General features: G+C 41.5%; 1 protein-coding gene across 6 annotated transcripts in view; it reads left to right on the top strand.

Moving 5' to 3' along the window:
• RFFL (ring finger and FYVE like domain containing E3 ubiquitin protein ligase) overlaps nt 1-24424 on the top strand; it is a 51539-nt gene extending 27115 nt beyond the window's left edge. For 2 of the 6 annotated variants that reach the window (XM_056556509.1, XM_056556510.1), the window contains exons 2-7: nt 6159-6334; nt 10126-10461; nt 14150-14230; nt 14344-14554; nt 17694-17711; nt 22743-24423. In XM_056556509.1, coding sequence (XP_056412484.1) covers nt 6167-6334; nt 10126-10461; nt 14150-14230; nt 14344-14554; nt 17694-17711; nt 22743-22921 — 993 coding nt within the window. In that variant the 5' untranslated portion in view covers nt 6159-6166 and the 3' untranslated portion in view covers nt 22922-24423. Of the gene's footprint in view, nt 1-6144; nt 6335-10125; nt 10462-14149; nt 14231-14343; nt 14555-17693; nt 17712-22742 lie in introns of all 6 variants that reach the window. The other 4 variants (XM_056556513.1, XM_056556507.1, XM_056556508.1 and 1 more) reach the window with 3 other exon arrangements.
• The last annotated feature ends 3260 nt before the right edge of the window (nt 24425-27684 follow it).

A 27684-nucleotide genomic window follows, 5' to 3' on the forward strand; every position in this document is an offset into this window, starting at 1 on the left:
TGTAGTAGTGAAAAAGCTGGAGGCACCCTGTGTAGATGAACTATAACTTACTGCCATGCCTGCTGCCGCATACCCCGTTCCCTCCGTTACAAACACCCCGCCCCCCGCATACCCCGTTCCCTCCGTCACACACAGCCCCCGCATATCCAGTTCCCCCTGTCACAAACACATACCCAGTCCCCCCCCCCCCCTCCTTCTGATGCTTACTGACATCAGAGTCCGGCAGCGGGCGTGCAGGGAGCGAGAGCAGGCAGGGAGGGAGTGAGAGCAGCCTAAATAGAAAAGGACTGATTGCCAGGCCAAAATCAGTCCTTTTTCAGGCGTGATGTCATGCCAGGCTGCAGCCGGCCACTAGGAGGGTGACCCCTAGTGGCCGGTTTTCAAACGTAAAATTCACCCTCAAAATGAAAAAATAAATAATGAAAATATATTACTGATATGGTGTAGTACATAAGTACTACAACATATCAAAAAATAAAGTTGGTGACAGTGCCCATTTAACAACATTAACCCCTTAAGGACCGGAGGTTTTTCCGTTTTTGCATTTTCGTTTTTTGCTCCTTGCCTTAAAAAAATCATAACTCTTTCAAATTTACACCTAAAAATCCATATGATGGCTTATTTTTTGCGCCACCAATTCTACTTTGTAATGACGTCAGTCATTTTGCCCAAAAATCTATGGTGAAGCGGGAAAAAAAATCATTGTGCGACAAAATTGAAAAAAACCCGCTGTTTTGTAACTTTTGGGGGCTTCCGTTTCTACGTAGTACATTTTTCGGTAAAAATGACACCTGATATGTATTCTGTAGGTCCATACGATTAAAATGATACCCTACTTATATAGGTTTGATTTTGTCGGACTTCTGGAAAAAATCATAACTACATGCAGGAAAATTAATACGTTTAAAATTGTCATCTTCTGACCCCTATAACTTTTTTATTTTTCCGTGTATGGGGTGGTATGAGCGCTCATTTTTTGCGCCGTGATCTGAAGTTTTTAACGGTACCATTTTTGCATTGATAGGACTTATTGATCACTTTTTATTCATTTTTAAATGATATAAAAAGTGACCAAAAATGCACTATTTTGGACTTTGGAATTTTTTTGCGCGCACGCCATTGACCGAGCGGTTTAATTAATGATATATTTTTATAATTCGGACATTTCCGCACGCGGTGATACCACATATGTTTATTTTTATTTACACTGTGTTTTTTTTTTTATTGGAAAAGGGGGGTGATTCAAACTTTTAATAGGGGAGGAGTTAAATGATCTTTATTCACTTTTTTTTTCCACTTTTTTTTTGCAGTGTTATAGGTCCCATAGGGACCTATAATACTGCACACACTGATCTTCTATGTTGATCACTGGTTTCTCATAAGAAACCAGTGATCAACGATTCTGCCGGATGACTGCTCATGCCTGGATCTCAGGCACTGAGCAGTCATTCGGCGATCGGACAGCGAGGAGGCAGGAAGGGGCCCTCCCACTGTCCTGTCAGCTGTTCGGGATGCCGCGATTAGCCGCGGCTATCCCGAACAGCCCGACTGAGCTAGCCGGGAACTTTCACTTTCACTTTTAGCCGCGCGGCTCAGCTTTGAGCGCGCGGCTAAAGGGTTAATAGCGCGCGGCGCCGCGATCAGCGCTGCGCGCTATTAGAGGCGGGTCCCGGCTTCACTATGATGCCGGGCCCGCCATGATATGACGCGGGGTAACTGTGTAACCCCGCGTTATATCAGAAGAGCAGGACCAAGGACGTACCGGTACGTCCTTGGTCCTTAAGGGGTTAAGAATACGGCTACATCTCACAAAACCTTTTTCCTAAAGCTCCACACTTCTTATGATTGAATCACCTAGCAGCAGCTGCTTCTTGTCAGACTCCACTTTATCTTTTTTGTCCTTGGCTGCAATCTTGCTTACATTAGACATAGGAGTCGATGGTTCCTCACCCTCTGTGCTTGAGCCAATATCCATGTTGCCCTTACATTCTGAGAGTGCTGCAAATTAATTATGGAGAACCACAGACTGTGGGTTTTTGTACAGTGACCTTTCAAAGCTGTATTATTGGGCTCAAATACGCCAGCAAATTAACCCTGATTTTTTTTTCCCCCCATGGAGCTGCCTATGATTTCATAAAAGTTATGGTTGTGTGACTCCTCTCGACTGTGCCCATTGGCGGTCAGCAAAATACATGACAGACTGTTTTCTGGAATCGAGACAGATTATATAATTGGCAAAATAGCGTTTTCTGGCATTATCAGGGCAAATGTAAAATATACTGTAGAAATTGCAAAACTACCATGACGAGTAGACCGTTTTTTTTGTTTGTTTTGTTTTCTTTTTTGTTTTTGCCACCCTAGTAACCGTGTTAGATCTTTTTCTATTCTTCACCGTAGGAAGTCATTTGGCTTAGGTATGAACCTTTTTTGTTTTTGGTCAGGTTATTGCTTAGTCACTTTGAAACATATTGGTTTTGGTTCTGGTTTGGTAAAAAATAAACTACACATATGCTACCTTTTGATTGAGTGGGTGTTTGAGATAGGTCTATATTGAACAATACAATAATTGCCTGCTGTTACATGTGGTTGCTATGGCTTGCTCTTCCCTTCCCTCTTGGTGTATGTGATACAGTAATTCCATTGATCACTAGGTAATAGTCTAGTTGTTTTAAATACATAACATTGATTCCTTAGCCTCGGGGCATGCTCACTGCCTAGTGTTAGATGAATATTGATGGTTTCTACTTATGCCGTATTAGATGTGGAGCATGGAGATTCACGTTTAGTTTACATGGGGGCAGGTTTTTTATTTGGTCTCTGTACTATTTATGTCCTATCAATAATAGAGATTATCCGGCACCTAAAGTATTTTTATTCAACTTCCCTGATCCTCTGCTGCTGCCATCTTGTCCTGACACAAGAAAACAGAATATATATAGAATATATTTTGTAAAACTCTTCCATGGAAATAGTATTTTATTTTTTTTAAGTGAAGATTTGTTGACTAGAATATTACAAGTCTTCTTATCAAAGTGACTTGAAAAATGGATGGACAAATCTAGGGAACCAGGGGGCCACTTAAAGGGTAGCTCCCACCATCCTATTTTTTATTTTTTTTTGCTAGCCCGTTTACTCCCCCCCCCCCCCGCTACGGCTTTAGCCCGTTCCCTCCTCCCCGCCCCGCATACCCCGTTCCCTCATTACACTTGCAGTTACTGCAGAGTCCGGCAGCGGGCGTGCAGGGACAGCGGCGGCAACGAGGCGGCGGCGGCGATGTGCGGGAGGAGTGGCCTCCCAGCCAGTGGCCGGGGAGCCAATGCGCTCGCTCCCGCCTGTCTGATTGACAGGCAGGGAGCGAGTGCGGCCTAACTGAAAAAGGACTGATTGCCACTCCAAAATCAGTCCTTTTTCAGTGGCCGGTTTTTAAATGTAAATTAAACCTTTTTAATGAAAAAAAAAAGAATAATAAAAGTATATTAGAGATATGTTGTAGTACATAAGTACTACAACATATCAAAAAATAAAGTTGGTGACAGTGCCCATTTAACCTAAACATTTGCTGCTGGCTCCCTTGTTTTGTATCATAGTCTATAGAAGTTGTCATTACCTGACTACAAAAAAAATCAGCCAAGTCACTACTAGAGTCCACAGTACTATGCCTGACTTGGAGGTTGTGGACTGAGTTGCTGAGTCATTTAACAAGGCAGGACATTTCTCTCCTTAGCTTGTGTCATTGCTGGACATTTACAAGCACAGTAGGGATAGTCCAGTGCTTGGCACTGCCTGGAATGGTGACTCTATTAGTCAGTCATCACCCTTTAAATACACTGTAATATGTGATCAAGTGGTGCATGAAAAAGTGAAAGTAGGGAATGAAGCCACTGTTTCTGCCCTGCCTTGTTGTTATAAGGATGCAGAAGTCATGTGGTTCAGTCATTCCAAAGTGTAGATAGAATAAGACCCGAAGATCCTGAAGGAAGCAGCAGATATAGTGTAAGTGAGGCTGCCATAGCCGCCCTTTATGATTCATGTTATGTGCATGTGGCTGGTTTATTTCTTTTACTTGAAGCATTTCCGGTGCTCCACTTCTCTCATCAGCTGAACGTCTCTTCCTGTTTCTTAGATTCTTTATCATGTTTTGTAACTTTATGCTCTCTGCATAGTCACTGTGAATGTATGTCACGTCTTCACTGTTTGTTTTTCTTTGCTGATCAATAAAGAGGACCTTTACCACATATATACCCTATGGTATAAAGGTTCAGTGGCTGTAGGTTGAATGCTCATTTGACTGACGGCTTTTTCTCCTATCCTCACCATATACATGTAGGGGGAGATTTATCAAAACCTGTGCAGAGGAAAAGTTGCCCAGTTGCCCATAGCAACCAATCCGATTGCTTCTTTCCTTTTGCAGAGGCCTTGTTAAAAATGAAAGAAGCAATCTGATTGGTTGCTATGGGCAACTGGGCAACTTTTCCTTTGCACAGGTTTTGATAAATCTCCCACTTAGTCTCGGTTTCGTTGAGTGTACATGTGTTCTCAATGGGGAGAGCGAAAGAAACTGCCAGGGTCCTTGTTACTGCTTACCTCGCTTGAGAGCAAAGAATTGGGTGTTGAAATTCAACACGCCTCATTTTTTTAATTTTTTTCTCCAACATGGGGACAATACACCCACTTACATGTTAGATGGTCAGTGGTCTCTAAGGAACCAGAGGCTTCAGCCAACATTAATGTGTATGACCACCCAAAGGTGTAGGTTACCTGCTTTACTTTTATTTAACTAATTTAAATGTAAGTCCGTCACAAGATCCTGGGGTGTGTTTACAAGCTTCAATAACTGCCATGATATACTATTGTAAACCCGACCTGTTTTGTCAGGTTGGGTGCGAAAATATGGCACAGTGCACTGCAAATTGTGTCTATGTCTGAATTTGTGGTGCAATGCCCCAAAATAAACCTACAAACCCGACAAATCCAAAAAGGAGTTTGGCCTGCCAGAAAAGAGGTATGCCTAAGCGGAAAAGGGGCATGTTCTCACAACCTGACATATTTACTATTGAATTCACAGAAAATCCTGTGAATAAATTGCACAAAATTTCCACCCAGAAAAAGCTGTTCAGAAAACTTTCCCAACCTGTAAATCCCCCATATTAAATAGAGAGGAATCCTGCAAAGCCGGAAGTATTTCACCCTAGTAAAAACCCGACACCCTTAGCAAATCAGGGCGAAGGTGGACAATTTGCAAATTTCATCAGACATCAACTCATGACAAGCGGGTGCTGCAGGAGAGATTGCTGTGGTCCCCAGCAGCGGGACCCCCACAATCAGACCTCTAAGATGTCTAGGGGCGGAGTACCCCTTTAAAGTAAATTAGTATCTTAGTGAATTCTATAGACTTTCCAAACCAGAGCTTTTGAGAGTCATCTGGCCCCTGGTTTTAAATTATTATTATTATTATTACTACTATTACTACTTCTTATTATTTTTTGGGGGGTTAACAATTTTTTTTAAATATATTTGTATATTGTTGTCTATGATATATTTGTTCTAGAAATTTCAATGTAGAGCACAACAGGCCATCACAAAACAGCTTTTGAAGCTCTGTTAATTATATAGTCACATAGGGGTCAAACACAGTTTTGGCTAAATCGTGGCATGGAATGGCATTTTTATGTTTTTTGCAAGAATTGTTGTAATGCACCCGGAACTTCTGCTCCATGGGTATCAAATGACTTGACTAGGTAGTTAATGTTAGAGCGCAGTAAACAGTTTTGACTCTCCTTTGTATAATAATTGCATTTCAGATTATGAATAAGGTAAGTGTTCATATTGTGGCAGTGATCTATGTTTACTGGGTACACTGGGAGAAGCTCCAACATAGAGCCATGGGGCCGCATTGTTGAATAAAAAAAGTATTATACACTGTATACTTTTCTTATATACTGTTCTGTGGAATAGCCTAGTATACTACATTATTCCATACTTAATTTATTTATTTCATCATACAGGAGAACACATTTGGCCACCATTAGGCTAATGAAGACCTATGGATATGCTGTATTCTAAGTTTGCTATAGTATTGTATTGCAGCTAACGTATATTTATTGTTAACGTGCTCTTGTTTTCTTAGCTTTCTCACTCTTTTAGTTTCTTTTATGCAGGTGTGATTATGTGGGCTGCTTGCTGTAACTGGCTGTGTGTAGATACTGAGCCCGAAGATATCCCTCCGATTGCCAGAACTCATGATCGCCCCAGTCAGAACATCAGGACTTCTCCTCCAGTTTTAGAAAGTACCTGCAAAGCTTGTGGTACCAGACTACCAAACACCAACAGAAAAGTAAGTGCTCAGATGTTCTTATCAAAGCTCCCGCGTACAAACTGTAAGACATTTGGACATATACTAAGAGTTCATATAGTCCTAGAGGGGCTGGACCCCCAATAGATCCCCTGTATTCCTTACACTGAGAATGGTGTTTGTAGATGCTCTTGGCTTTGACCAATCGCGATGAAGGTGTATGTGTTTTTTTTTTTCTTCTTTTTTCGTAACCATATATTTTCATGACGCAGGTAATTGACACATTGTGACCCAGAAATCTCTATGATCTTGATGCTGGTAAACGTCCAAGTAACAGATTTGGATAATGGTCTGATTCGTTGCAGTGGGTGCTTACATTGTGTAACTGGATCATCTGTTTCCCCCTCTAGTAAAAGAATTCCCTGCTAAATGTAACTACCAGTGTGCACAATTCTGGGAAAATAGTTCCTGTAATTTGCTGCACTATTTTGAAGTCACTAGATCATGTGACCTTCCTGATTTTTTGCTTCCCTTAGACACACACAGTAACATTTTTCATGTTGCTCCCCAACTTCACACCAGTCCTGCTGTATATTGTACCATAACTATTAAGCCTATTATTCGGTCCAATGTGAAATCTAATATTTTAGGCTTTAAAATAATACCAAGATCTAAGCTTTGGTTATCAAAGTCACGCTGTGGCAAGCATTTATAGGTTAGACATACTACAAACATGTTTTTCTTTTTTTAGCATCAAAGGTGGCAGCTTCCTGAACTATACAGAGTTGGTATTTGCTATGGGGAGAGGTTTTCTATGGGGATTTTTGCCTGCTCTGGACAGTTCCTGACACAGACAGGGGTGTCAGCAGAGAGCAATGTGGTCAAACTGAAAATAATTATACAACTTCCTCTGTACTGTACAGCAGCTGATAAGTACAGGAATGGTTAAGATTTTTAAATAGAAGTAATTTACAAATCTGTTTAACTTTTTGGCTGAAGTTGGTTTTAAAATTTTCTTGTTTTCCACCGGAGTATACCTTTAACCCCTTAACGACGCAGGACACATATGTCCGTCCTGCGCCGGCTCCCGTGATATGAAGCGGGGTTGCGCTGCGACCCCGCATCACATCGCGTCGGTCCCGGCGCTCATCAATGGCTAATCCGATCCGATCGCGGCAATGTGCGGTATTAACCCTTTAGAAGCGGCGGTCAAAGCTGACTGCCGCTTCTAAAGTGAAAGTGAAACTATCCCGGCTAGTCAGTCGGGCTGTTCGGGACCGCCGTGGTGAAATCGCGGTGTCCCGAACAGCTTACAGGACACCGGGAGGGCCCTTACCTGCCTCCTCGGTGTCCGATCGATGAATGACTGCTCCGTGACTGAGATCCAGGCAGGAGCAGTCAAGCGCCGATAACACTGATCACAGGCGTGTTAATACATGCCAGTGATCAGCATGAGAGATCAGTGTGTGCAGTGTTATAGGTCCCTATGGGACCTATAACACTGCAAAAAAAAAAGTAAAAAAAAAGTGTTAATAAAGGTCATTTAACCCCTTCCCTAATAAAAGTTTGAATCACCCCCTTTTCCCATAAAAATAAATAAGAGTGTAAATAAAAATAAACATGTGGTATCGCCGCGTGCGTAAATGTCCGAACTATAAAAATATATAATTAATTAAACCGCACGGTCAATGGCGTACGCGCAAAAAAATTCCAAATCCAAAAAAGCGTATTTTTGGTCACTTTTTATACCATTAAAAATGAATAAAAAGTGATTAAAAAGTCAGATCAAAACAAAAATCGTACCGTTAAAAACTTCAGATCACGGCGCAAAAAATGAGTCCTCATACCGCCCTGTACGTGGAAAAATAAAAAGTTATAGGGGTCAGAAGAGGAGATTTTTAAACATACATTTTCCTGCATGTAGTTATGATTTTTTCCAGAAATACGACAAAATCAAACCTATATAAGTAGGGTATCATTTTAACCGTATGGACCTACAGAATAATGATAAGGTGTCATGTTTACCAAAATATGCACTGCGTAGAAACGGAAGCCCCCAAAAGTTACAAAATGGCATTTTTTCTTCGATTTTGTCGCACAATGATTTTTTTTTTCCGTTTCGCTGTGAATTTTTGGGTAAAATGACTAATGTCACTGCAAAGTAGAATTGGTGACGCAAAAAATAAGCCATAATATGGATTTTTAGGTGGAAAATTGAAAGGGTTATGATTTTTAAAAGGTAAGGAGGAAAAAACAAAAGTGCAAAAACTGAAAAACCCTGAGTCCTTAAGGGGTTAAAAAGTTCAGACATTTGTGGATACATGCAGATTTGGTGTGGAATCACTGCAGACAACACTTCTGCTGCATTGAATATGGTGAAATTTGCAGGTTAAAATCCACAGCATTTAACAACTACCGTATTTATCGGCGTATAACACGCACTTTTTAGGCTAAAATTTTTAGTCTAAAGTCTGTGTGCGTGTTATACGCCGATACACCCCCAGGAAAGGCAGGGGGAGAGAGGCCGTCGCTGCCCGCTTCTCTCCCCCTGCCTTTCCTGGGGTCTAGAGCGCTGCTGTCAGCCCTTCTCACCCCCTGGTTATCGGCGCCGCTGCCCGTTCTGTCCCCCTGACTATCGGTGCCGGTGCCGATAGCCAGGGGGAGAGAAGCGGCGCCGACAGCCAGGGGGAGAGAAGGGGCAGCGGCACCCATTGCCGGCGCCGCTGCCCCGTTGCCTCCCCCCATCCCCGGTGGCATAATTACCTGAGTCGGGTCCGCGCTGCTGCAGGCCTCCGTCGTGCGTCCCCGGCGTCGTTGCTAATGGGTGCCGCTGCCCCTTCTCTCCCCGTCGGCGCCGGCACCGATAGTCAGGGGGACAGAACGGGCAGCGGCGCCGATAGCCAGGGGGTGAGAAGGGCCGACAGCAGCGCTCTGGACCCCAGGAAAGGCAGGGGGAGAGAAGCGGGCAGCGACTGCCTCTCTCCCCCTGCCTTTCCTGGGGGTATATCGGGGTATACACGTGCACACACGCACCCTCATTTTACCATGGATATTTGGGTAAAAAACTTTTTTTACCCAAATATCCTTGGTAAAATGAGGGTGCGTGTTATAGGCCGGTGCGTGGTATACCCCGATAAATACGGTAACTGGGGAGGCCAAGCAGCAGCTATTCCTCCAAAACCTTGCGTCTGGCCGGGTGAAAATCCTTGGGTCTCCATCGAGGGGGTAAAGGTCCTGTTGAGATCCAACTGCTCATCTTACTTACTCCCATGTGCCATCGGGGAAGTTACCCCCTCTATATAAGGGTTGGTTGATATTATCTTCTGTGTATGGCATCATTTGTTCCCAACAAATTGTATTTGTGATAAGAATCCATCCCCCATGCATTCAAATAGTTTGGCCTAGAAAATGAAAACCTTTAGTTTTCAGAAAGATTTTACGTTCAGGGAACAATGATCTGTGCTGTATCCCAGTATACAGCACTCGCTACAGAAATACTTCTTTGTTTGCTTTGTGATCTGCTGATCTAAGTTGTCACATCAACCCTGTATTGTTTAACCATCACAGACAAAGTGGTGTCCCTTTAACAATCAGGTCACTGTGTGTATCCCCATCCTTGTTAACCAGTGCACAGCTGTTAGTTTGTTATTGTGTGGAGCCTCACATGCTTTGTTGTAAACAATATCCTAGCAATGTAGATCTATACAATTAGACAAAATCAATACTCTGCTCACGCATGCCCCCCAACTACTTTGACCACCATTTGCTTATGGTTAGTTTTATTTATTTATTGTTTAAACATATTGATTATTTTAACCTAATGTTTTCCTTAGAACCCTTGTATGGACTGTAGAAATAATTTCTGCACCTCATGTTTAACACGAATAAATGACGGCCTACCTCTTTGTCAACTGTGCCGGAGGATACGCTCCACTTCCTTTACCCGAGAGGAGTTACTCAAGCTCAAAGTAAAAGATCTTCGGGACTATTTATCAATGAGAGATGTACCCACAGACTTGTGCAGAGAGAAAGAAGACCTTGTCCAGCTTGTCCTCACTCTAAGACCTGTTTCTTATCCTGATGTGACAAATGTTCCATCCTTTTCATCCAATCAGAACAGCCAAATGACAGGTTCAAGTCAAATACTCACCGAGCAAGACATTCCAACAGTAAGTGATCCGAATGTTTGATATGGAGTTATTATGAAGAGCCTGGAGAGAGTGTTCCTAAATTTCTTAACAATCTACATATATATATATATATATATGTGTATATATATATATATATATATATATATATATATATATATAATACACCGTATCTATATATATATATATATATATATATATATATATATATATATATACATATATATATTTGAAAAATGAAACATATATATTTGAAAAAAATGCTGGGAACCTTTAAAACTTCACTTTTATTCCGTCCTAATAAAATATTGAACAAACATTAAAATTACATATTGACCGCCACCAGTGTTCTTGACCTTCTTTGTTTCCACTGCTGTAATATTATAAACCGTCACATACTGTCACTTGTAATAGTCTTTTACTTATTTCTATTCACATCTTCCTGTTCTAGGACGATTTCTCCCTAGCGTTTCCTTGTAGAGATGCCGTGTGTTAGATCCTATTATATGTTACACTACATAGTGTTCACACTTGTTATTTCTTCTTATTAGGATGGAATAAAAGTGAAGTTTTAAAGGTTCCCAGCATTTTTTCAATTTTTTAAATTTTCTGTGGGAGACCTAACCTTAGCTATCTATATATATATATATATATATATATATATATATATATAATAGCTGTGTGTGTGTGTGTGTGTGTGTATATGTATCTTTTCAATTTTTAATAAAGCAATAATGTACATATGTTATTATTATTATTACAATAATAGCTGCGAGAGGGTGAAACAATCTTGGGAATGATAGTTCTTTAGCATAAAAACTGTGCTAGACAGTGCTGGGCAAGATAATGAAAATGAAAGGGAATTACTTGTGAACAGTGGTGACACCATCTGGTAAACATTTAGGCATATTTAGGTACTTTAAAAAAAAATAGTTTTCAGGGTCAGAAAACCCCTTAATCATTATCCATAGTTGCGAAAAGGAACCCCTTCCAGCACACAGCCTGTAACAATTTTAAAGGAACCTGTCAGTAGTTTTATGCTGGCCAAACCATGAGAGCAGACATCACGATCCCGTCACACTATGAATTACCATGCTGGGCTGGCTTGAGTGGCATGTCTCTCCATATACACTGCTAGGGAGAGACAAGTCACTTTAGTCGTCCGGGGCCTAAACCAGAAGCCGGGACCCTCCCTGAGGACGAGTCTCAGAGGAATTTATAGTGTCCTGGGATCGCTGTTGCTCCAGTTTTATGTTGCCTGCAGGTTGGGCAGCATAGAACGAATGACAGGTTTCCTTTAACTGTCAACTATAGAATCCATTTGTGTTATAATTTACAGCTATTCATTATAAATGCAGAAGGTATTATTGGCCAAAATAAACCAGTCTTTACTGTTGTCATGGTGTAGATTGCTGACCCTTTTCCAGTTACAACCCCTTTAAAGGGGTATTCCAGAAAAAAACTTTTTTTTTAAATTTATATCAACTGGCTCCAAAAAGTTACAGATTTGTAAATTACTTACAATAATTATCAGCTGCTGAATTTGCATTGCAACAGTGCTCTCTGCTGACATCTCTGCTTGTCTCGGGAACTGCACAGAGTAGAAGAGGTTTGCTATGGGGATTTGCTTCTAAACTGGACAGTTCCCGAGACAGGTGTCATCAGAGAGGACTTGGATTAAGGATTAAGATTTTTTAATAGAAGTAATTTACAAATCTGTTTGACTTTTTGGAGCCAGTTGATATATTATATATATATATACACGTTTTTTCCTGAATAACCCCTTTTAAGTGTTCAATTAACTTATCATTGTGGTTCCTGAAATATTTCTCTTTTCCAGTTGTGGACGTTGCTTCAGTAGTGGGTACTTGCAGTAGAAAATATTGATGATGTGTGTAGATTCCTTACATGGATGTGTCTTCTTCCCTGCTGAATTGGACTGCAGATATTGTATCTGAATCCCCCAGAACGTTGGTTACTACTTAGATGTTTATGTGACACATCCTTGGAAAAAGAGACTGTTTCTAGGCCATTATATATATGTCGCATATTGGATAACAAATAAAAAAATTACCAGCAGCACACAACTAGCACTAAGATATATGTATAATATAAAACATTTTAAAGGATGCAACTTTATTTTTTACATTCCCAGGATGCTGGCACTAAACAAAAAAAGAAAAAAACAGAACTTACCTCCTGCTGCTCCCCTGGAGCCACTGGAATTCCACTCCCGACCTCTTCTGCGGTCTTCTTCCTGCTTTTGTGGTCGACTTGTCACACTGTGGCTCAGCTAATCACCAGCTTCAGCAATGTTCTGCCTTAGCCGGTGATGGGCTTAGCACCAGTGTGACTAATTGAGCCCCAGTGTGGTCGTACTCCGGTGCTCCACACGCAAGGGTCCAGTTCTGGGGAAAAAAAAGTGTGGGGCTGGTCCTGCTAATGGGAGCAGTGTTCCTGCTGTGGAAAAAGTGCAGGAACTCCGTTCTCCCTCGATCCTGCAGGACTTGAGCCCTGTCCGCACGTCACGTTGTCACTCTGCCTATCACCGGCTGAGAACGGGACACGGCTGCTTCCAGCAATCAGCTGAGTTGCAGTTTAATGTGTTGAGCACAAGAAGCGGAAAGAAGTCCAGAGCGGAAGCTGGCTGTGGGATTCAGGAGGCTCTGTATGAGCGGGGGGAGGAAAGTCCAGTTATTTTTTGTATGTATGTAGATTCTCAGCTCACCCCGTGTCCTGTAGCGCTCGGACTGGCGCGGACTCCGCCAATGAACTTGTAGACAATAAAGGAAAAGTGTCCAGCGCAACTTCTTTCCAAACAGAGCTTTATTGCATGATTCACCTCAGTGCACAGACAGTGTAGACATTCGTGACACGTTTTGGCCCCACAAATGGGCCTTAGTCATTTATTTTTCTTGTTTCGGGTGTTTTCTTTCTTTCTTTTTTGTATGCAGACATTCTGGGCAGGTAAAAAAAAGACTTATTTATGACAGTATTGCAATTTAAATAGTATTTTAGTGACAGCAGTGTGTAATAATTGTGTTGGATATGCTGACCATTTTTTGCACTTTGGATACCATATACTTATTAGAGTAAAGTTCGTAACGGCTCACGCTCGGAGCAGGCGCACGGGCCAGACTTGGACTCCGCCTCAACATTATGCAAAGAAGAAGAAGGATCGTCCAGCGCAGGTACTTTATTGGGATATCATGGAGAACAAATGTTGTGTTGTATTGTATGACTAAGGCTCAGTGACTCGAGCCGAAACGCGTCACATCTCCGTGTACCTGTTTGTTCTCCATGATATCCCAATAAAGTACCTGTTCCCTGAGTCAAGCGCTGGACGATCCTTCTTCTTCTTGCATATACTTATTAGTATTTTTATACTCACACACAGAAAAGGAGTCTATAAGAATTGTTTCCTAAAATGTGTCCATTTTACCTTTTAGATAATCACAGAATTACAGGTATGGAATATTTTGAACTAAATTTAAAAGGGTTAATTTTTTCCAGAAACAGTGCCACTCTTGTCTTTTCTGCTGGTTATTGCTTGTCCAACCTTGTTCACTTAAAACTAGGCTCAGCATAGATACAGCAAGTACAGACAGTCAGTCATATTTCATACTTTTCTTTTATTAAAGCCTTTTCAGTTTGTTAATGTGTATTTAAAAAAATCTGGACTAGGTTCTTCATCTTTTTCCTCACATAGACAAACCAAGAAAGATCTTCAGCTCCAGAAGACACACCACAAGTAGTGACAAATGACCAGCCTGAAGATGACGAGGAGGAGGTAGTGTATTTTAGGCGCATGTTACAGAATGGCATAAAGTGCCAGTTGGAAAGTTGGTGTATAAATAATAAAACAGTGGATGTCTAATCTGTAATTATGTCTTCCATTCATAGTCTTCAGACTCAGAAGAGATACTTGTGCCTGGAAGAAGAGCGTCACTCTCAGACATCAGCAACGTGGATGACATTGAATCCTTGTCTGTGCGCCAGCTAAAGGAGATTCTAGCCAGAAACTTTGTGAATTACAAGGGCTGCTGTGAAAAGTGGGAACTGATGGAACGTGTAACCAGATTATACCAGGACCAAAAGGAGCTTCAACAAAAAGGTACAAGGAGCTTCAAAAAAAAACTTGTATTCAACCACTTAGTATTTATTTTGTGTATTTTAAGAGAATCGCCTAGATGTTTTTTTTTTACTGATTATATCCAGATATTTAAAAAACTGTTTCTATTTTCTAATTGTAAATTTTTGTGTGGGCACATAAGTATATTTTTACGGGGCAGCTTTTAAAGCTATAATTTACGGCAAGCTTCATGGACATAGGCCCAATAGGCTGGAGCTGAGCCACTGACTTCTATGGGATAGTTTTTTTAAGCATGCTCAGTGACCTGTGCAAAGGTTATCTTAAATGGCTCAGTCCCATTTTAACTATACACTGGTGTCTCCATTCACTGTAATCCTGCCTGTGATAATAAAGAGGAGGCTGCTGGAAAGTGATCTGTATAGAAGTGTCATCTTATTAGGCCTAGTGGCCAGAATGAAAACTGCAAGATTTTATGATGTCATGATAATTTAAGGCTATGTTCACATCAGGGTAACAGAGCTCTGTTCAGGCTGGACAGAGTGTAGCACAATGGACAGTAGTGAATCCTGACAGATCCCTTTTTTTTGGATGGGTTTGTCGGGTTTCAGGACAGGTTGGAGGATATTTTTTCTCTGCTATAGTCCTGTCATTTTAACGGAATCCGCAAATGGAGCTCCAAAACACTGATGTGAATTAGAAAAACCTCACTAAAGTCTTAAAAATATGTTAAACATAACAACTTGATTTAAAGGGGTACTCCACTGGAAAACATTTTTTTTAAATCAACTGGTGCCAGAAAGTTATACAGATTAGCAAATTACTTCTATTTAAAAATCTTAACCCTTCCAGTACTTATCAGCTGCTGTATGTTCCAGAGGAAGGTTCTCTTCTTTTTGAATTTCCTTTCTGTCTGACCACAGTGCTCTCTGCTGACACCTCTGTCCATGTCAGGAACTGTCCAGAGTAGGAGCAAATCCCCATAGCAAACCTCTCCTGCGCTGGACAGTTCCTAAAATGGACAGAGGTGTCAGCAGAGAGCATTGTGGTCAGACAGAAAGGAAATTCAAAAAGAAAAGAACTTTCTCTGGAACATACAGCAGCTGATAAGTACTGGAAGATTTTTAAATAGAAGTAATTTGCAAATCTGTATTACTTTTTGGCACCAGTTGATTTAAAATTTTTTTTTCCAGGGGAGTACCCCTTTAACCTCTTAAAGACCCATGATGTACCGGTACGTCATGAGTCCGCTCCCGTTCTATAACACGGGGCCACGGCTAATAGTGCGTGGCACTGATCGCGGTGCCGCGCACTATTAACCCTTTAGACGCTGCGTTTAATGTTGATCGCCGCGTCTAAAGTGAAACTAAATTAATGCCGGTTAGCTCAGGGGGCTGTTCGGGATCGACACGGTGAAATTGCCGCATCCCGAACAGCTGTAGGACATGAGGAGGGTCCCCTTACCTGCCTCCAGGTGTCTGATCACCGAATGACTTCTCAGTGCCTGAGATCCAGGCATGAGCAGTCAAGCGGCAGAATCATCGATCAATGGTTTCCTATGAGAAACCATTGATCAATGTAAAAGATCAGTGTGTGCAGTGTTATAGCCCCCTATGGGAGCTAGAAAAATGCAAAAAAAAAAAAAAAAAGTTAATAAAGATCATTTAAGCCCTTCCCTAATAAAACAAAAAAAACTGTGTAAATAAAAATAAACATATATGGTATCGCCACGTGTGGAAATGTCCAAATTATAAAAATAAATCATTAATTTAACCGCACGGTCAATGGCGTAAGTGCAAAAAAATTCCAACGTCCAAAATAGGTTATTTTTGGTCACTTTCACATCCTGAAAAAATTTATCAAAAAGTCCGATCAATACAAAAATGGTACCGCTAAAAACTTCAGATCACGGTGCAAAAAATGAGCCCTCATACCGCCCCATACGCGGAAAAATAAAAAAGCTATAGGGGTCAGAAGATGACAATTTTAAACATATACATTTTCCTGCATGTAGTTATGATTTTTTCCAGAAATACGACAAAATCAAACCTATATAAGTAGGGTATCATTTTAATTGTATGGACCTACAAAATAATGATAAGGTGTCATTTTTACCGAAAAATGTACTGTGTAGAAACGGAAGCCCCCAAAAGTTACAAAATGGTGTTTTTTCTTCAAATTTGTCGCACAATGATTTTTTTTCCCGTTTTGCCGTAGATTTTTGGGTAAAATGACTGATATCATTACAAAGTAGAATATGTGGCGCAAAAAATAAGCCATCATATGGATTTTTTGGTGCAAAATTTAAATAGTTATGATTTTTTAAAGGTAACGAGGAAAAAACGAAAGTGCAAAAATGGAAAAACCCCGGGTCCTTAAGGGGTTATCCTGGAATAGAAAAAGAGAGCTAATTTCTTTCAAAAACCACTCACCCTGTCTCCAGGTTGGGTGTGGTTTTACAACTTGGCTCCATTCACTTCAATGGATCTGAGCTGCAGAACCACACCCAACCTGGAGACAGACGGGGAGCGGGGATGAAAGAATTTATCCCTGTTTTTTCTTTTTCTGGATAACCCCTTTAAACAATAGGTTATTTTCTGCTGACACATTTCCTTTTAAAAAGGTTGTATGAGATTAGCTAAACAGTGCCACTTTTTTGTCCTTGGTTGTGTGTGGTATTGCAGCTCTGGTTCTTCCAAGTGAATGGTGTTTAGCTGCAGTAACTTTGTAGGAGGTTGACGCTATATCTCAAAGTTGCCATGTTAATCTAATCTCGCACAACAGTTTTACCTTGATGAGTAGTGAGACATCTTACTCTAGTTATTCTGTATACATATCCAGAATGCAGCAGGAAATTCTCTTTGTAATTCCCAGTGCATATAATCTTCTGGTGCTACATTTGTCTAACTGCAGCACATAATCTACTTCTCTGTTATTTCATTGACTGTACGACCAGATCCTGTAATTTTCCTATTATAATGGCATGCTGTATAATAGCATACCATGAGTCTTAATGTTAGTTAGCTGCTCTTTAGAACTGTATATTCTGTAGTTGATTTTTTAATTATTACTTGTTCTACTTTTTTGAACTTGAAAGAACAGCATTACTTTGAAGCCAGAATACTGCTAGTTTTATAATATTTGTTTTTTCTTTTTTCTTTAGTTACCATGGGAGAAGAAGGTAAGAACTAAGCCGCAGTGTCATTGTCACCTTTTGAGCTGACTGACTGTATCCCTTAGTTAAAAAGGATTAAACAGGGCATTCGAGTGTCATTCGTCGCTGTGTCATATAGCTGCAGCCTAGGTGCTGAGCCATCAGGACAATGAATGCAGGTCATACGCAGCCATTTATCAGATTAAAGGGACAGAGAGAATGAGTGCATTGAAAGGCTGAGCGATAGGCTGAGCGGCAGTGTGATGTTTTCTAGGGATTGACAGATATCGTTTTTTTAGGGCCGATACCGATAATCGGTGGAGGTTAGGGCCGATAGCCGATAACTTATACCGATATTCCGGTATAAGTTATCGGCTATTTATCCCCCTGCGACACCGCTGCAGATCATTGATTTAAAGCGGGCGCTTTAAATCAATGCACTGCAGTAGCTTTTGCGGTGCCATAGGCCGCCGCCGCCACCCGCTTCTCTCCCCCTGCCTGTCCGGGGGTCCTGAGACCTATCGCCGCCACCGCTCCCCCCGCCGCGCCGCACCGCGCCTAGGGGTGCCTCCAGTTGTTGCAAAACTACTACTCCCAAGGGACTAAAGCTTGTCCAACTAAACTACTTGTCCAAGGGACTAAAGCTGAACACAATCTACTTGTCCCTCAAGAAAATCCACTTGTCCTGGTGGATGAAATAATTTCAACCAAAATAGTACGATTCCCCCCACTAGACCACCAGGGATGGATACAAGGTCCCTTTAGACACTGCTGACAGCGGTGATCTAATGGGTTAATAGGCGATCGCAGCATGCCAGGCTATTAGCGGTGGGAGATCTGTAGCTCCTCTTACACCCGAGCCCAGAAAAGTCTAGATATAACTTTTTGATCACCATAAAAAATTTCTCATATGAAGTGACCAAAAATTAACAATTCTGGACTATTTTTTACATTTACACCGTTCACCGTACGGTTTAATTAACATTATATTTTAATAGTCTGGACATTTCCACATGTAGCGATACCACTTATGTTTATTTTTGTACATTATTTTTATTTAAAGAAAATTGGAAACTTTTATTAGTAAGGGGCTTATTCACATATATAGCACTTTTTAAAATATTTTAATCACTATTTTTCAGTCTCAATAGGGACTTATGTTACTGGGGGGGGGGGGGGTGTTATGCTTCTCCAGTTTATGTGGTGCATTTTGTGTCAGAAAATGCTGGAAGTTGCATTTAGTTACTAGATAACTACAACTCCCAGCATGCCCTGATACAGTCTATGGTTGTGTGGGTGTTGCAGCATGTTGCACTGTATAGTACAGTTAAGGTTATTGTGTAACATGCTGGGAGTTGTAGTTTTGGTTCGGGCGTGTTTGCGTGCATCCGTGGGGCTCTTGGTTGTCGGGTGAGTATGAAGGGTGGGATTCTGGGGGTGCAATTTAGTGCGGGGGCCACTAAAAATAAATAAAATTTAGATGGTACAACTGCCCTAATGCCCGACGTGACAGTCCGCTCCTATACAAAACATTCATACATACACATATCATACATGCACCAGCCACTGCCCCCATATCATACATACACACACCCCCGCCACTGCCGCCCCCCCATATCATACATTACATGCACACATACATCATACACACATACACTCACACCCTCACACCATACATATGCACACATCATACATACACCCACCGCTGCCCCCCCCACATCATACATTACATACACACATCACACACAGACATTATACACACATCATACATTACATACACATCACACACAGACATCATACACACATTATACATTACATACACATCACACATGGACATCATACACACATCATACATTACATACACATCACACATAGACATCAAACACACATCATACACATCACACATAGACATCAAACACACATCATACATAACATACACACATCACACAGACATCATACACACATCACACATACACTCACACCATACATATACACCATACATATGCACACATCATACATACACCCGCCACTGCCCACCCCACATCATACATCACATACACACACACATCACACTTAGACATCATACACACATCATACATTACATACACATCACACACAGAGACATCATACACACATCATACATTACATACACATCACACATAGACAGACATCATACACACATCACACATACACTCACACCATACATATCCACCAGTGTTCCCCAACCAGGGTGCATCCAGCTGTTGCAAAACTACAACTCCCAGCATGCCCAGGTTGTAGTTTTGCAACAGCTGGAGGCACCCTGGTTGGGAAACACTGATATACACCATACATATGCACACATCATACATACACCTGCCGCTGCCCCCCCATCATACATTACATACACATCACACATACACTCACACCATACATATACAACCACCCTTCCTGCCGCCGCCTGTATTCTCGGTCTCCTCACCTGAGCCGCCATGAGTGGACATCAGAGCTGTAGTCACCGCCGGTGTGAGGTGAGATTTCCGTCCTCCCCCTCACCCCCCCGCTCTGTGTTTTCCCCGTGCAAACAAGCAACCTCCCCGTGGTGGATTAGGTCCTGTCTAGACAGAGCCGGGGAGGGGGTGGGGGGAGCTGTGTGCGGGGGATGGAGCTGTGCTCGGAGCTGTCTACATCCTCTCTCTCCCCCTGCTGTGTCTTTTGAGCTCCGTCCATCCTCCGGGAGGGGAGATAAGGGGACTCTGCAGTCAGCTGGAGGCCGCCGCCCCCTCCATACACTCTGAGCGCTGGTGTGAGGTGGAGACTTCCATCAGCTCCTGCGCCTCACACCGACATTAAAGAAAAATAAGGGGGAAGTCTGTCTGTCCCTGCTAGCCCGATACAGGGCTAACTCTATAAACAATTCACCTGCCCGGCGCCCAAAACTACTTGTCCCGGGCGTCGGGCGATAGAATTTCCACATCCCTGAGGGGGCTTTCAGGGTAACAGAAAACTTAAGTACACTATGTAAGAGATCTCCTGAAATGTAAAAAACAAAAAACAAAAAAAAAAAAAAGTTTAGTGAAACTGCTTGAATATAGTAATAAGTATTCGAGTAGTTTAAGGGAAGTTACATGAACAACGTAGCTCCCCGTGCTCTGCTGTTTACACAGTTTACATTAAAGACAATGGCAGTTATGCAAAATGCTGAAACCAGCTTTTTAGCTGCTTTTGGCTTGTTACCACCTCCAATTCCTGAAGGTGGCCCTCCATCTTGAGAGAGGTGTGGGTTCTAGGCACAGACCTGTGAATATGTCATAAACGCCTAGAAATGCCCCCTTAGGGTAGGGTCACACAAAGCGCATACGCAGTGTATTTCATGCTACGATATATCTGTCGGGCAGTGGGAAATATGCTGAACATTTTGCTATGAGCAGACATGCCGCAGCCCTGTGCGTACAGTAAGGTTTGGAGGCGGGCCAGCGTGTCACAGTCTCATCGGTGTGCTGGGCCCCCCCTTCAAACCTTACTGCACCTTACTTTTTCCCAGTGTGGAATACGCTGCATATGTGCTGTGTGTGATCCTATCCTTGAGTATCCCATTTGAAGTTTGAGCCGCTGAGGGTCTACCGCTGCAGAATTTCGGCAGTGGAACATCTACAGCAGATCCCATTAAAGTCAATGTGCAAACATTGAAGAGCCTGAGAGAATGCTAGTAGACTGTATGTATGGTAGCAGGTCAACTTTTTTGTTCAATGTATTTGGACGTGCTATTAACATACAGGATACAAAAGGATGCTTTGTTCATATCCACCTGTTTCTGGGAATACTGGCTTTTTTATGTTAAACAATCAAGGGTGTCAATAATCGTGACCACAACAGTACTTTCAGCACATGGTATGGACACATTTATGTGCCCGTATTACAGCTGCAAGCCCATATTAACGTGGCCAGATCCGCAGTCAGGCTGGGACTTCAGGCAGTAATACAGAAGCAAATTGCAGTAATAATATGTCTGTGTGTGTGTGGGGACGCTTAGTTGAATTTTTATGTAGTTTTAAAGTACCAATAAATGATTTCAAGTACATGATGGACACTTTGATCTGTACAATTATTGCACATATGCTGCCATTGTTGATCACTGGTTCATTGTATTGGCACGTGTATTGTAAAATAAAAAAATAAATTTGGATTAATAGGTTTATTGTAGATTCTTTTTTTTAAAGCTAAAGGCCATTAGTTACGAATGAATATTGGCTGTTAGTGTATATATGTTTTAAGTTTATCCGCTGTACAGTAGCAGTGTCGATCAGCTTATTCCGGCTGAAATGATGTTGAAAATCCGCATGGTTACTAAGAGAACCATTCTTCAGTTTTGTAAGGGTTTAGAATTTTCTTAGATAGATAGATCCTGGTTCTCAGTCATTCTTTTGTTTTGTTACAGGGGTTATCCATGTTGAATTTGTTTTTAATGCTGCAAAATGAAAGCAGCAGTTACCTACCTTTCCTATCCTGCGCTGATCCCTAATGGCACCCGGTCTTTTCATCATGTCACAGACGCAGCCTATCAGGGTGATGCTTGGGTATGGCCTTGGTGATAACTGGCTATACCCAGGTAGAAGAAAGATGATACCCAGCACTCACCAGTGATGCACAGTGAAGATTTATTATGCCATAGTGTAGTACAAGGACGCGTTTCGCTGTGGGCAGACAGCTGAGGAAGGCTCCCACGCCAAAACACATCTTTATACTACACTATGGCATAATAAATCTTTACTGTGCATCATGGTGGTGAGTGCTGAGTGGTATCATCTTTTTCTACCTGTGGCTTTACCCTGCCACATGCACCACCGTAGATTTCATGGAAGTGCCGACATATCCCTATATTGAACTGGCTATACCCAAGCATCACCACTTGGGTACTTTTGTAGCCACTTATTGGCTGCGGCTACAAAAGAAAGACCAGGGTGCTGACCAAGACCTGAACAGGGAATCCGTGCAGGATTAGAAAGGTAAGTAACTGATGCTTTCTTTCTTTTAAAGCATTTGTTGTAATGTTGACTCCATGTGCTTGTGTTTTTACAGGCAAGTTCGGCCCAGCTGGTGATGAAAACATCTGCAAAGTGTGCATGGATTCCCCCATCGACTGTGTACTTCTAGAATGTGGTCACATGGTGACCTGCACAAAGTGCGGCATGCGTATGAGTGAATGTCCAGTCTGCCGACAATATGTAGTGAGGGCTGTACATGTCTTCAGATCCTGACACGGCAACATGTGGTTGAGTCTTAAAGTATAAATCATATATCGTATCAATCAATACTGGATGAGACAAGTTAATGAAGCTCAGATTTCAACATGGATCAACTAGTTAGTGCCTTGACACTATTGCCTTAGCCATTTTATTATTGGCCGAGCTTTCTTACTGAGACAACAGAGGTTTTTTTTTATAATTTTTTTTTCCCCATTTTTTTTTTTTTTTTTTAAAGACTAAAGTTAGATATAAATGGTCTTAAATGAAGAATGGCACAAAAACATGATGTTTTTGGATACAAAAAGTTACCACAGTTGAATATTTCTTAGCAGCTGCGTTGAATTTGGCTCAGTCTGACTTTCCTTTCTCTTAGGGAGTAGTCACTGATAGAGTCTAATTCTCTTTTAATTATTTTTACCTTGTATGGGAACTGCAATATGCAATACCATCTTCTTACTGAAGTGTTTTTTTTCTGTAATTGTGAAGCAAAGAGTACTTAACCATCTGTGGTGCTTAAGGATATCGGTTTGATACTTTCTCCAAGAATTGTATCAAAACACTATTGAGCGGTATGACCTTCTATACTGTGGACTCAACAGCTGACGAATCGTTACTTTCCTGTCTAATGCTGCTTTATTTGTATTGTAAAAGATGTTTCATTGCTAAGCACAAACCTAGGAAGAAATTATTTTTAAACAGATCTGATATTTTATTATGACGTTAAAACTTTTGTGAATAGATTTTAAGAATGTACTCTGACTTTCAGGAGCAGTAATGTGCCTTTTCATCCAGTATAATAATGCTCAGCTATGGAAATGAACTCCCTTTGTGACAGTCTCATTGAAGATAATACTCATTTTACACAGACATTCGGGGAACATCAGGCATTGTAAAAGGGGAGGACTGAATTACAAACATTTCATAATATGTATGATATCACAAACCAATGTCTTATGTTGTAAAGGCTCATACTGAGTGCAATATTCCAATAAGTATAGCTGTGACCCCTTAATAAAAAGGCACAGTCTTGCTTTTACTTGCGAGCATTCATTTCCCGTTGTAGCACACACATCTTCAGTCCTCTCTCGACCACATTTGCATACATTATTGCTCTGCCCAGGGCTATGCAGGTTGCAAACCCTGGTCAGTGACTAGTGATATTGCAGCATGTATGCCCAGTATTGGGTAGATCAATGGCTCTCATATTTAAACAGTCTTACATCAGCCTACCTGTGTGGACAAGCACATGCACAGGAGGCATTATTCCTCAAGCACATAAGAGATCAGCCGGTGACTTTGATGTTTTTGGCTGCTACCTGTGATATCCATTAAAAAGGCTATACCATGTAACTGGACTAATGGGTGCTATTTCTGTTATGCAACAGCCCTCTGTGCCTCTTAAGGAGCTTTATCATATTAATAGTTTCATATTTGCACTCCAGGCTGTGGGGTATTTTTACATTTGAAGAGCACTGCTTTTTGTTTTTAATAAAGTTATGTGATTTTAAACAAAAACATATATTTTTGTGGGGGACTAAACGAGAGTGACATATGAAGTGTATTGGAAGTATAGTATTGTATGAATGTCTGCACAAACAACCCTGGATGAACTGAAGCTGCTTTAACATTCATTTACAGGCTATTGATACCTTTGAAAAGTTTATATATGTCAGTGGTTACCTTGAGTTGGATAAGTTCAAGTAATAGTCTCAATTTCTTAAGTCATTTTCAGGCCTCATGATGCAGTTTGCAACCTGCTACTAGTTTCAGATTTTTCTTATGTGGGCATGTCGCTTCCAGTAATACATGCTGAATGATAGGTCTGTGTGTCCAAGATGTTACTGCCTGCATTATCTCTCATGTTTCAGCCTAGTTTCATTTCTGTACTTCTTCACAGAAGGATCTCCTCTCCCTTGTACCACCATGGTGGCACGATGCCAAGCAGTGTGTGTTCCCCCCCTCTGTCTGATGCAGCCACTGGTGGGAGGTGGGTTCTTTCCTCTCTACAGAGCCTGCATAGGTGTGTACTTTCCCCTGGCTTTTCTTCTCCCTCTCTAAACTGATGCTACCTATATTAGATTTCTTTCTTTCTTTGCAGTTTGTGGCACAAGTTGATTTTGTGCCTTTACTAAAAAAAAAAAAAAAAAAAATTCTGCACCTTAACACATAAGCTTTTGTTTTCAGCATCATACAGTATATTGCACAATGTACACATACTTGACATCACATATACACAGGGGTGCTACAGGATTACTACCTTAAAGCTTAACCTAAAGAAAGAGTTAGGTTAGACTTGGGGCCCTAAGTATGACCTGCTAAATTAAATGATATCTGCTTCCATTTTAAACGAGAAAAGGGATCGAAACACATGATCAATAATGTACCTGTCTCTTGATGTGTCAGACATTTTGATTGATGTGGGTATTTCTATATGGCTTCACTATGCACTGTGTGCAATGCAAGCAGTGTATTGTTATTTAGAGACAGTCAATAGTTTCCATCAATCTAGAATCTCAAAAAGATGCTGGTATGGTGCTGATCTTTGTCTGGTATTTTATACAAACAAATTTAAGGGAATGTTCACATGGGCAAAGACAATGTGGTTTTTCTTTCATATTGACATCAAAAGAGAATGTTCAAAAAGAACTGATTTTTTTTTTTAAATCGCTCGGATAAAAGAAATGATGTTTCCCTTTTTAGAGCAGTTTTACTTGGAAGTTTATGAGAACTGCTGGAAGCTCAATGGGAGCCCATTTTCCCCATGTAAACAGACCCTTAGGTTAGGTGGGATTGGGGTGTTTAATAGCGTGGATAAAAAGGAATTTTATATGTCCTCGTAAAATTATTGGATGTACAAGATTTGATCAAATGACGAAAGTTTACGTCAGGGGGCAATATCTAAGACAGGCTGAAGATAGCAGGCATTTCATATGGATGGTGGACAGGCAAGGGACAAATTGTATACAGATAGTGGATTGAATGGGAGGGTAACATCAATGCAAATTTGCTTGAGTTATTGATAGGCCAGGTACTGAAAGTATCAGTGGCCTGATCTGTGAATAAAATCGTGTCATCTGCATACAACCTGGTGCCTATCCAATCTGCAGTTAATATGCCTTTAATTGATGAAGATGATTTGATTCAGATAGCTAAATGCCTCCAAGGCCAATGCAAATAGGGATGAGAATGGGGACAACCCTGTCATATCCCTGGCTGTAGGGAGAAAGGGGAAGAAAAAAGTCAGGAGTGAGGACTCTGGCCTAGGGGCAACATGCAGTTACTCAGCTATTTTACAGAATTTAGGTTAAAAGGTATAGTGGCTTCTAGGGACCACAAGGCCAATTTATTTTATTAATATTAATTATTTATTTATTTATATAAAGAGAACATATTCTAATGTGTGGTACAGAGATTCTCACGTTGGACCAATTGCCATTGGGACTGCCAATAATGTCAATATGTTTTTTGGATATGTGTTAAGCCTATTAGGCTGCATTTGTGGGAGGGGCATGGGATATTTAAGCGCACGCCGCCCGTGCCACAGGTGCGTGTGGCGGTGTTTTCAGTTTACTGGCTAATGCTGCGAGCTCGTATGTCCTGTGAGTGGAGTGGCAGTAACATTACGTTCCTGTCCTGGGGATGATAAGTGCCGGTCTCTGGCGGCAGGGTCTTATATTCTATTTGCGGGTATGTTATTTATCTGCATGTAATCAGCCCGCCGCTGTTTAATATCAGGCCCACGGTCCCTGGCTTGTTTTCGTTACATGCACGGTTTCTGTGCTTACTTGTTGGTGCCGCTGGCAGTGGGGCAGGACTTATTCCCTGCGGCACTGTTTCCCTGCGGCGGCATGCCTGGCCGTTGTTAGGTCTGGCCACTGCGGGCAGTGTCAGCTTTGTCGTACGCACCACGGCTATTGTACAATGGGGATCAGGCATTGCAGTCCTTACCTGTGTCGGCCTACAGTGCGGGCAGACCCAGTTGCTGCGTGAATCGGGCGGGTGGTATTGGTGCTGTCATCTGGTCTAGTGTCTCGTGTGGCTCTTGCTTGACGCCACCGCTAGGTGACAGTGTTGGCACGGCATCCCCGAACACGTGGGGCTGGGTGTTTGTGCATGTGTCAATAATAAAAAAAAAAAAAATATATATAGTAGATACATGTAACGGATATGTAATGTTTGGTACAGGTAGTATTATTATGGGGGGGGGGGGGGTAAGGTTGTGGGTTCAGTTTAGGATGTGAAGATATACATACACACATATACAGTCATGGCCGTAAATGTTGGCACCCCTGAAATTTTTCAAGAAAATTAAGTATTTCTCACAGAAAAGGATTGCAGTAACACGTTTTTGCTATACACCTATATATTCCCTTTGTGTTTATTGTAACTAAACCAAAAAAGGAGGGGGAAAAAAAAGCTAATTGGACTTAATGTCACACCAAACTCCAAAAATGGGCTGGACAAAATTATTGGTACCCTTAACTAAATATTTGGTTGCACACCCTTTGGAAAAAAATAACTGAAATCAGTCGCTTCCTATAACCATCAATAAGCTTCTTACACCTCTCAGCTGGAATGTTGGACCACTCTTCCTTTGCAAACTGCTCCAGGTCTCTCTTATTGGAAGGCGCCTTTTCCCAACAGCAATTTTTTAAGCTCTCTCCACAGGTGTTCAATGGGATTTAGATCTGGACTCATTGTTGGCCACTTCAGAACTCTTCAGCGCTTTGTTGCCAACCATTTCTGGATGCTTTTTGACGTATGTTTGGAGTCAT

The sequence above is a fragment of the Hyla sarda genome, chromosome 2 (assembly GCF_029499605.1).
Source record: "Hyla sarda isolate aHylSar1 chromosome 2, aHylSar1.hap1, whole genome shotgun sequence".
Taxonomy (NCBI): domain Eukaryota; kingdom Metazoa; phylum Chordata; class Amphibia; order Anura; family Hylidae; genus Hyla; species Hyla sarda.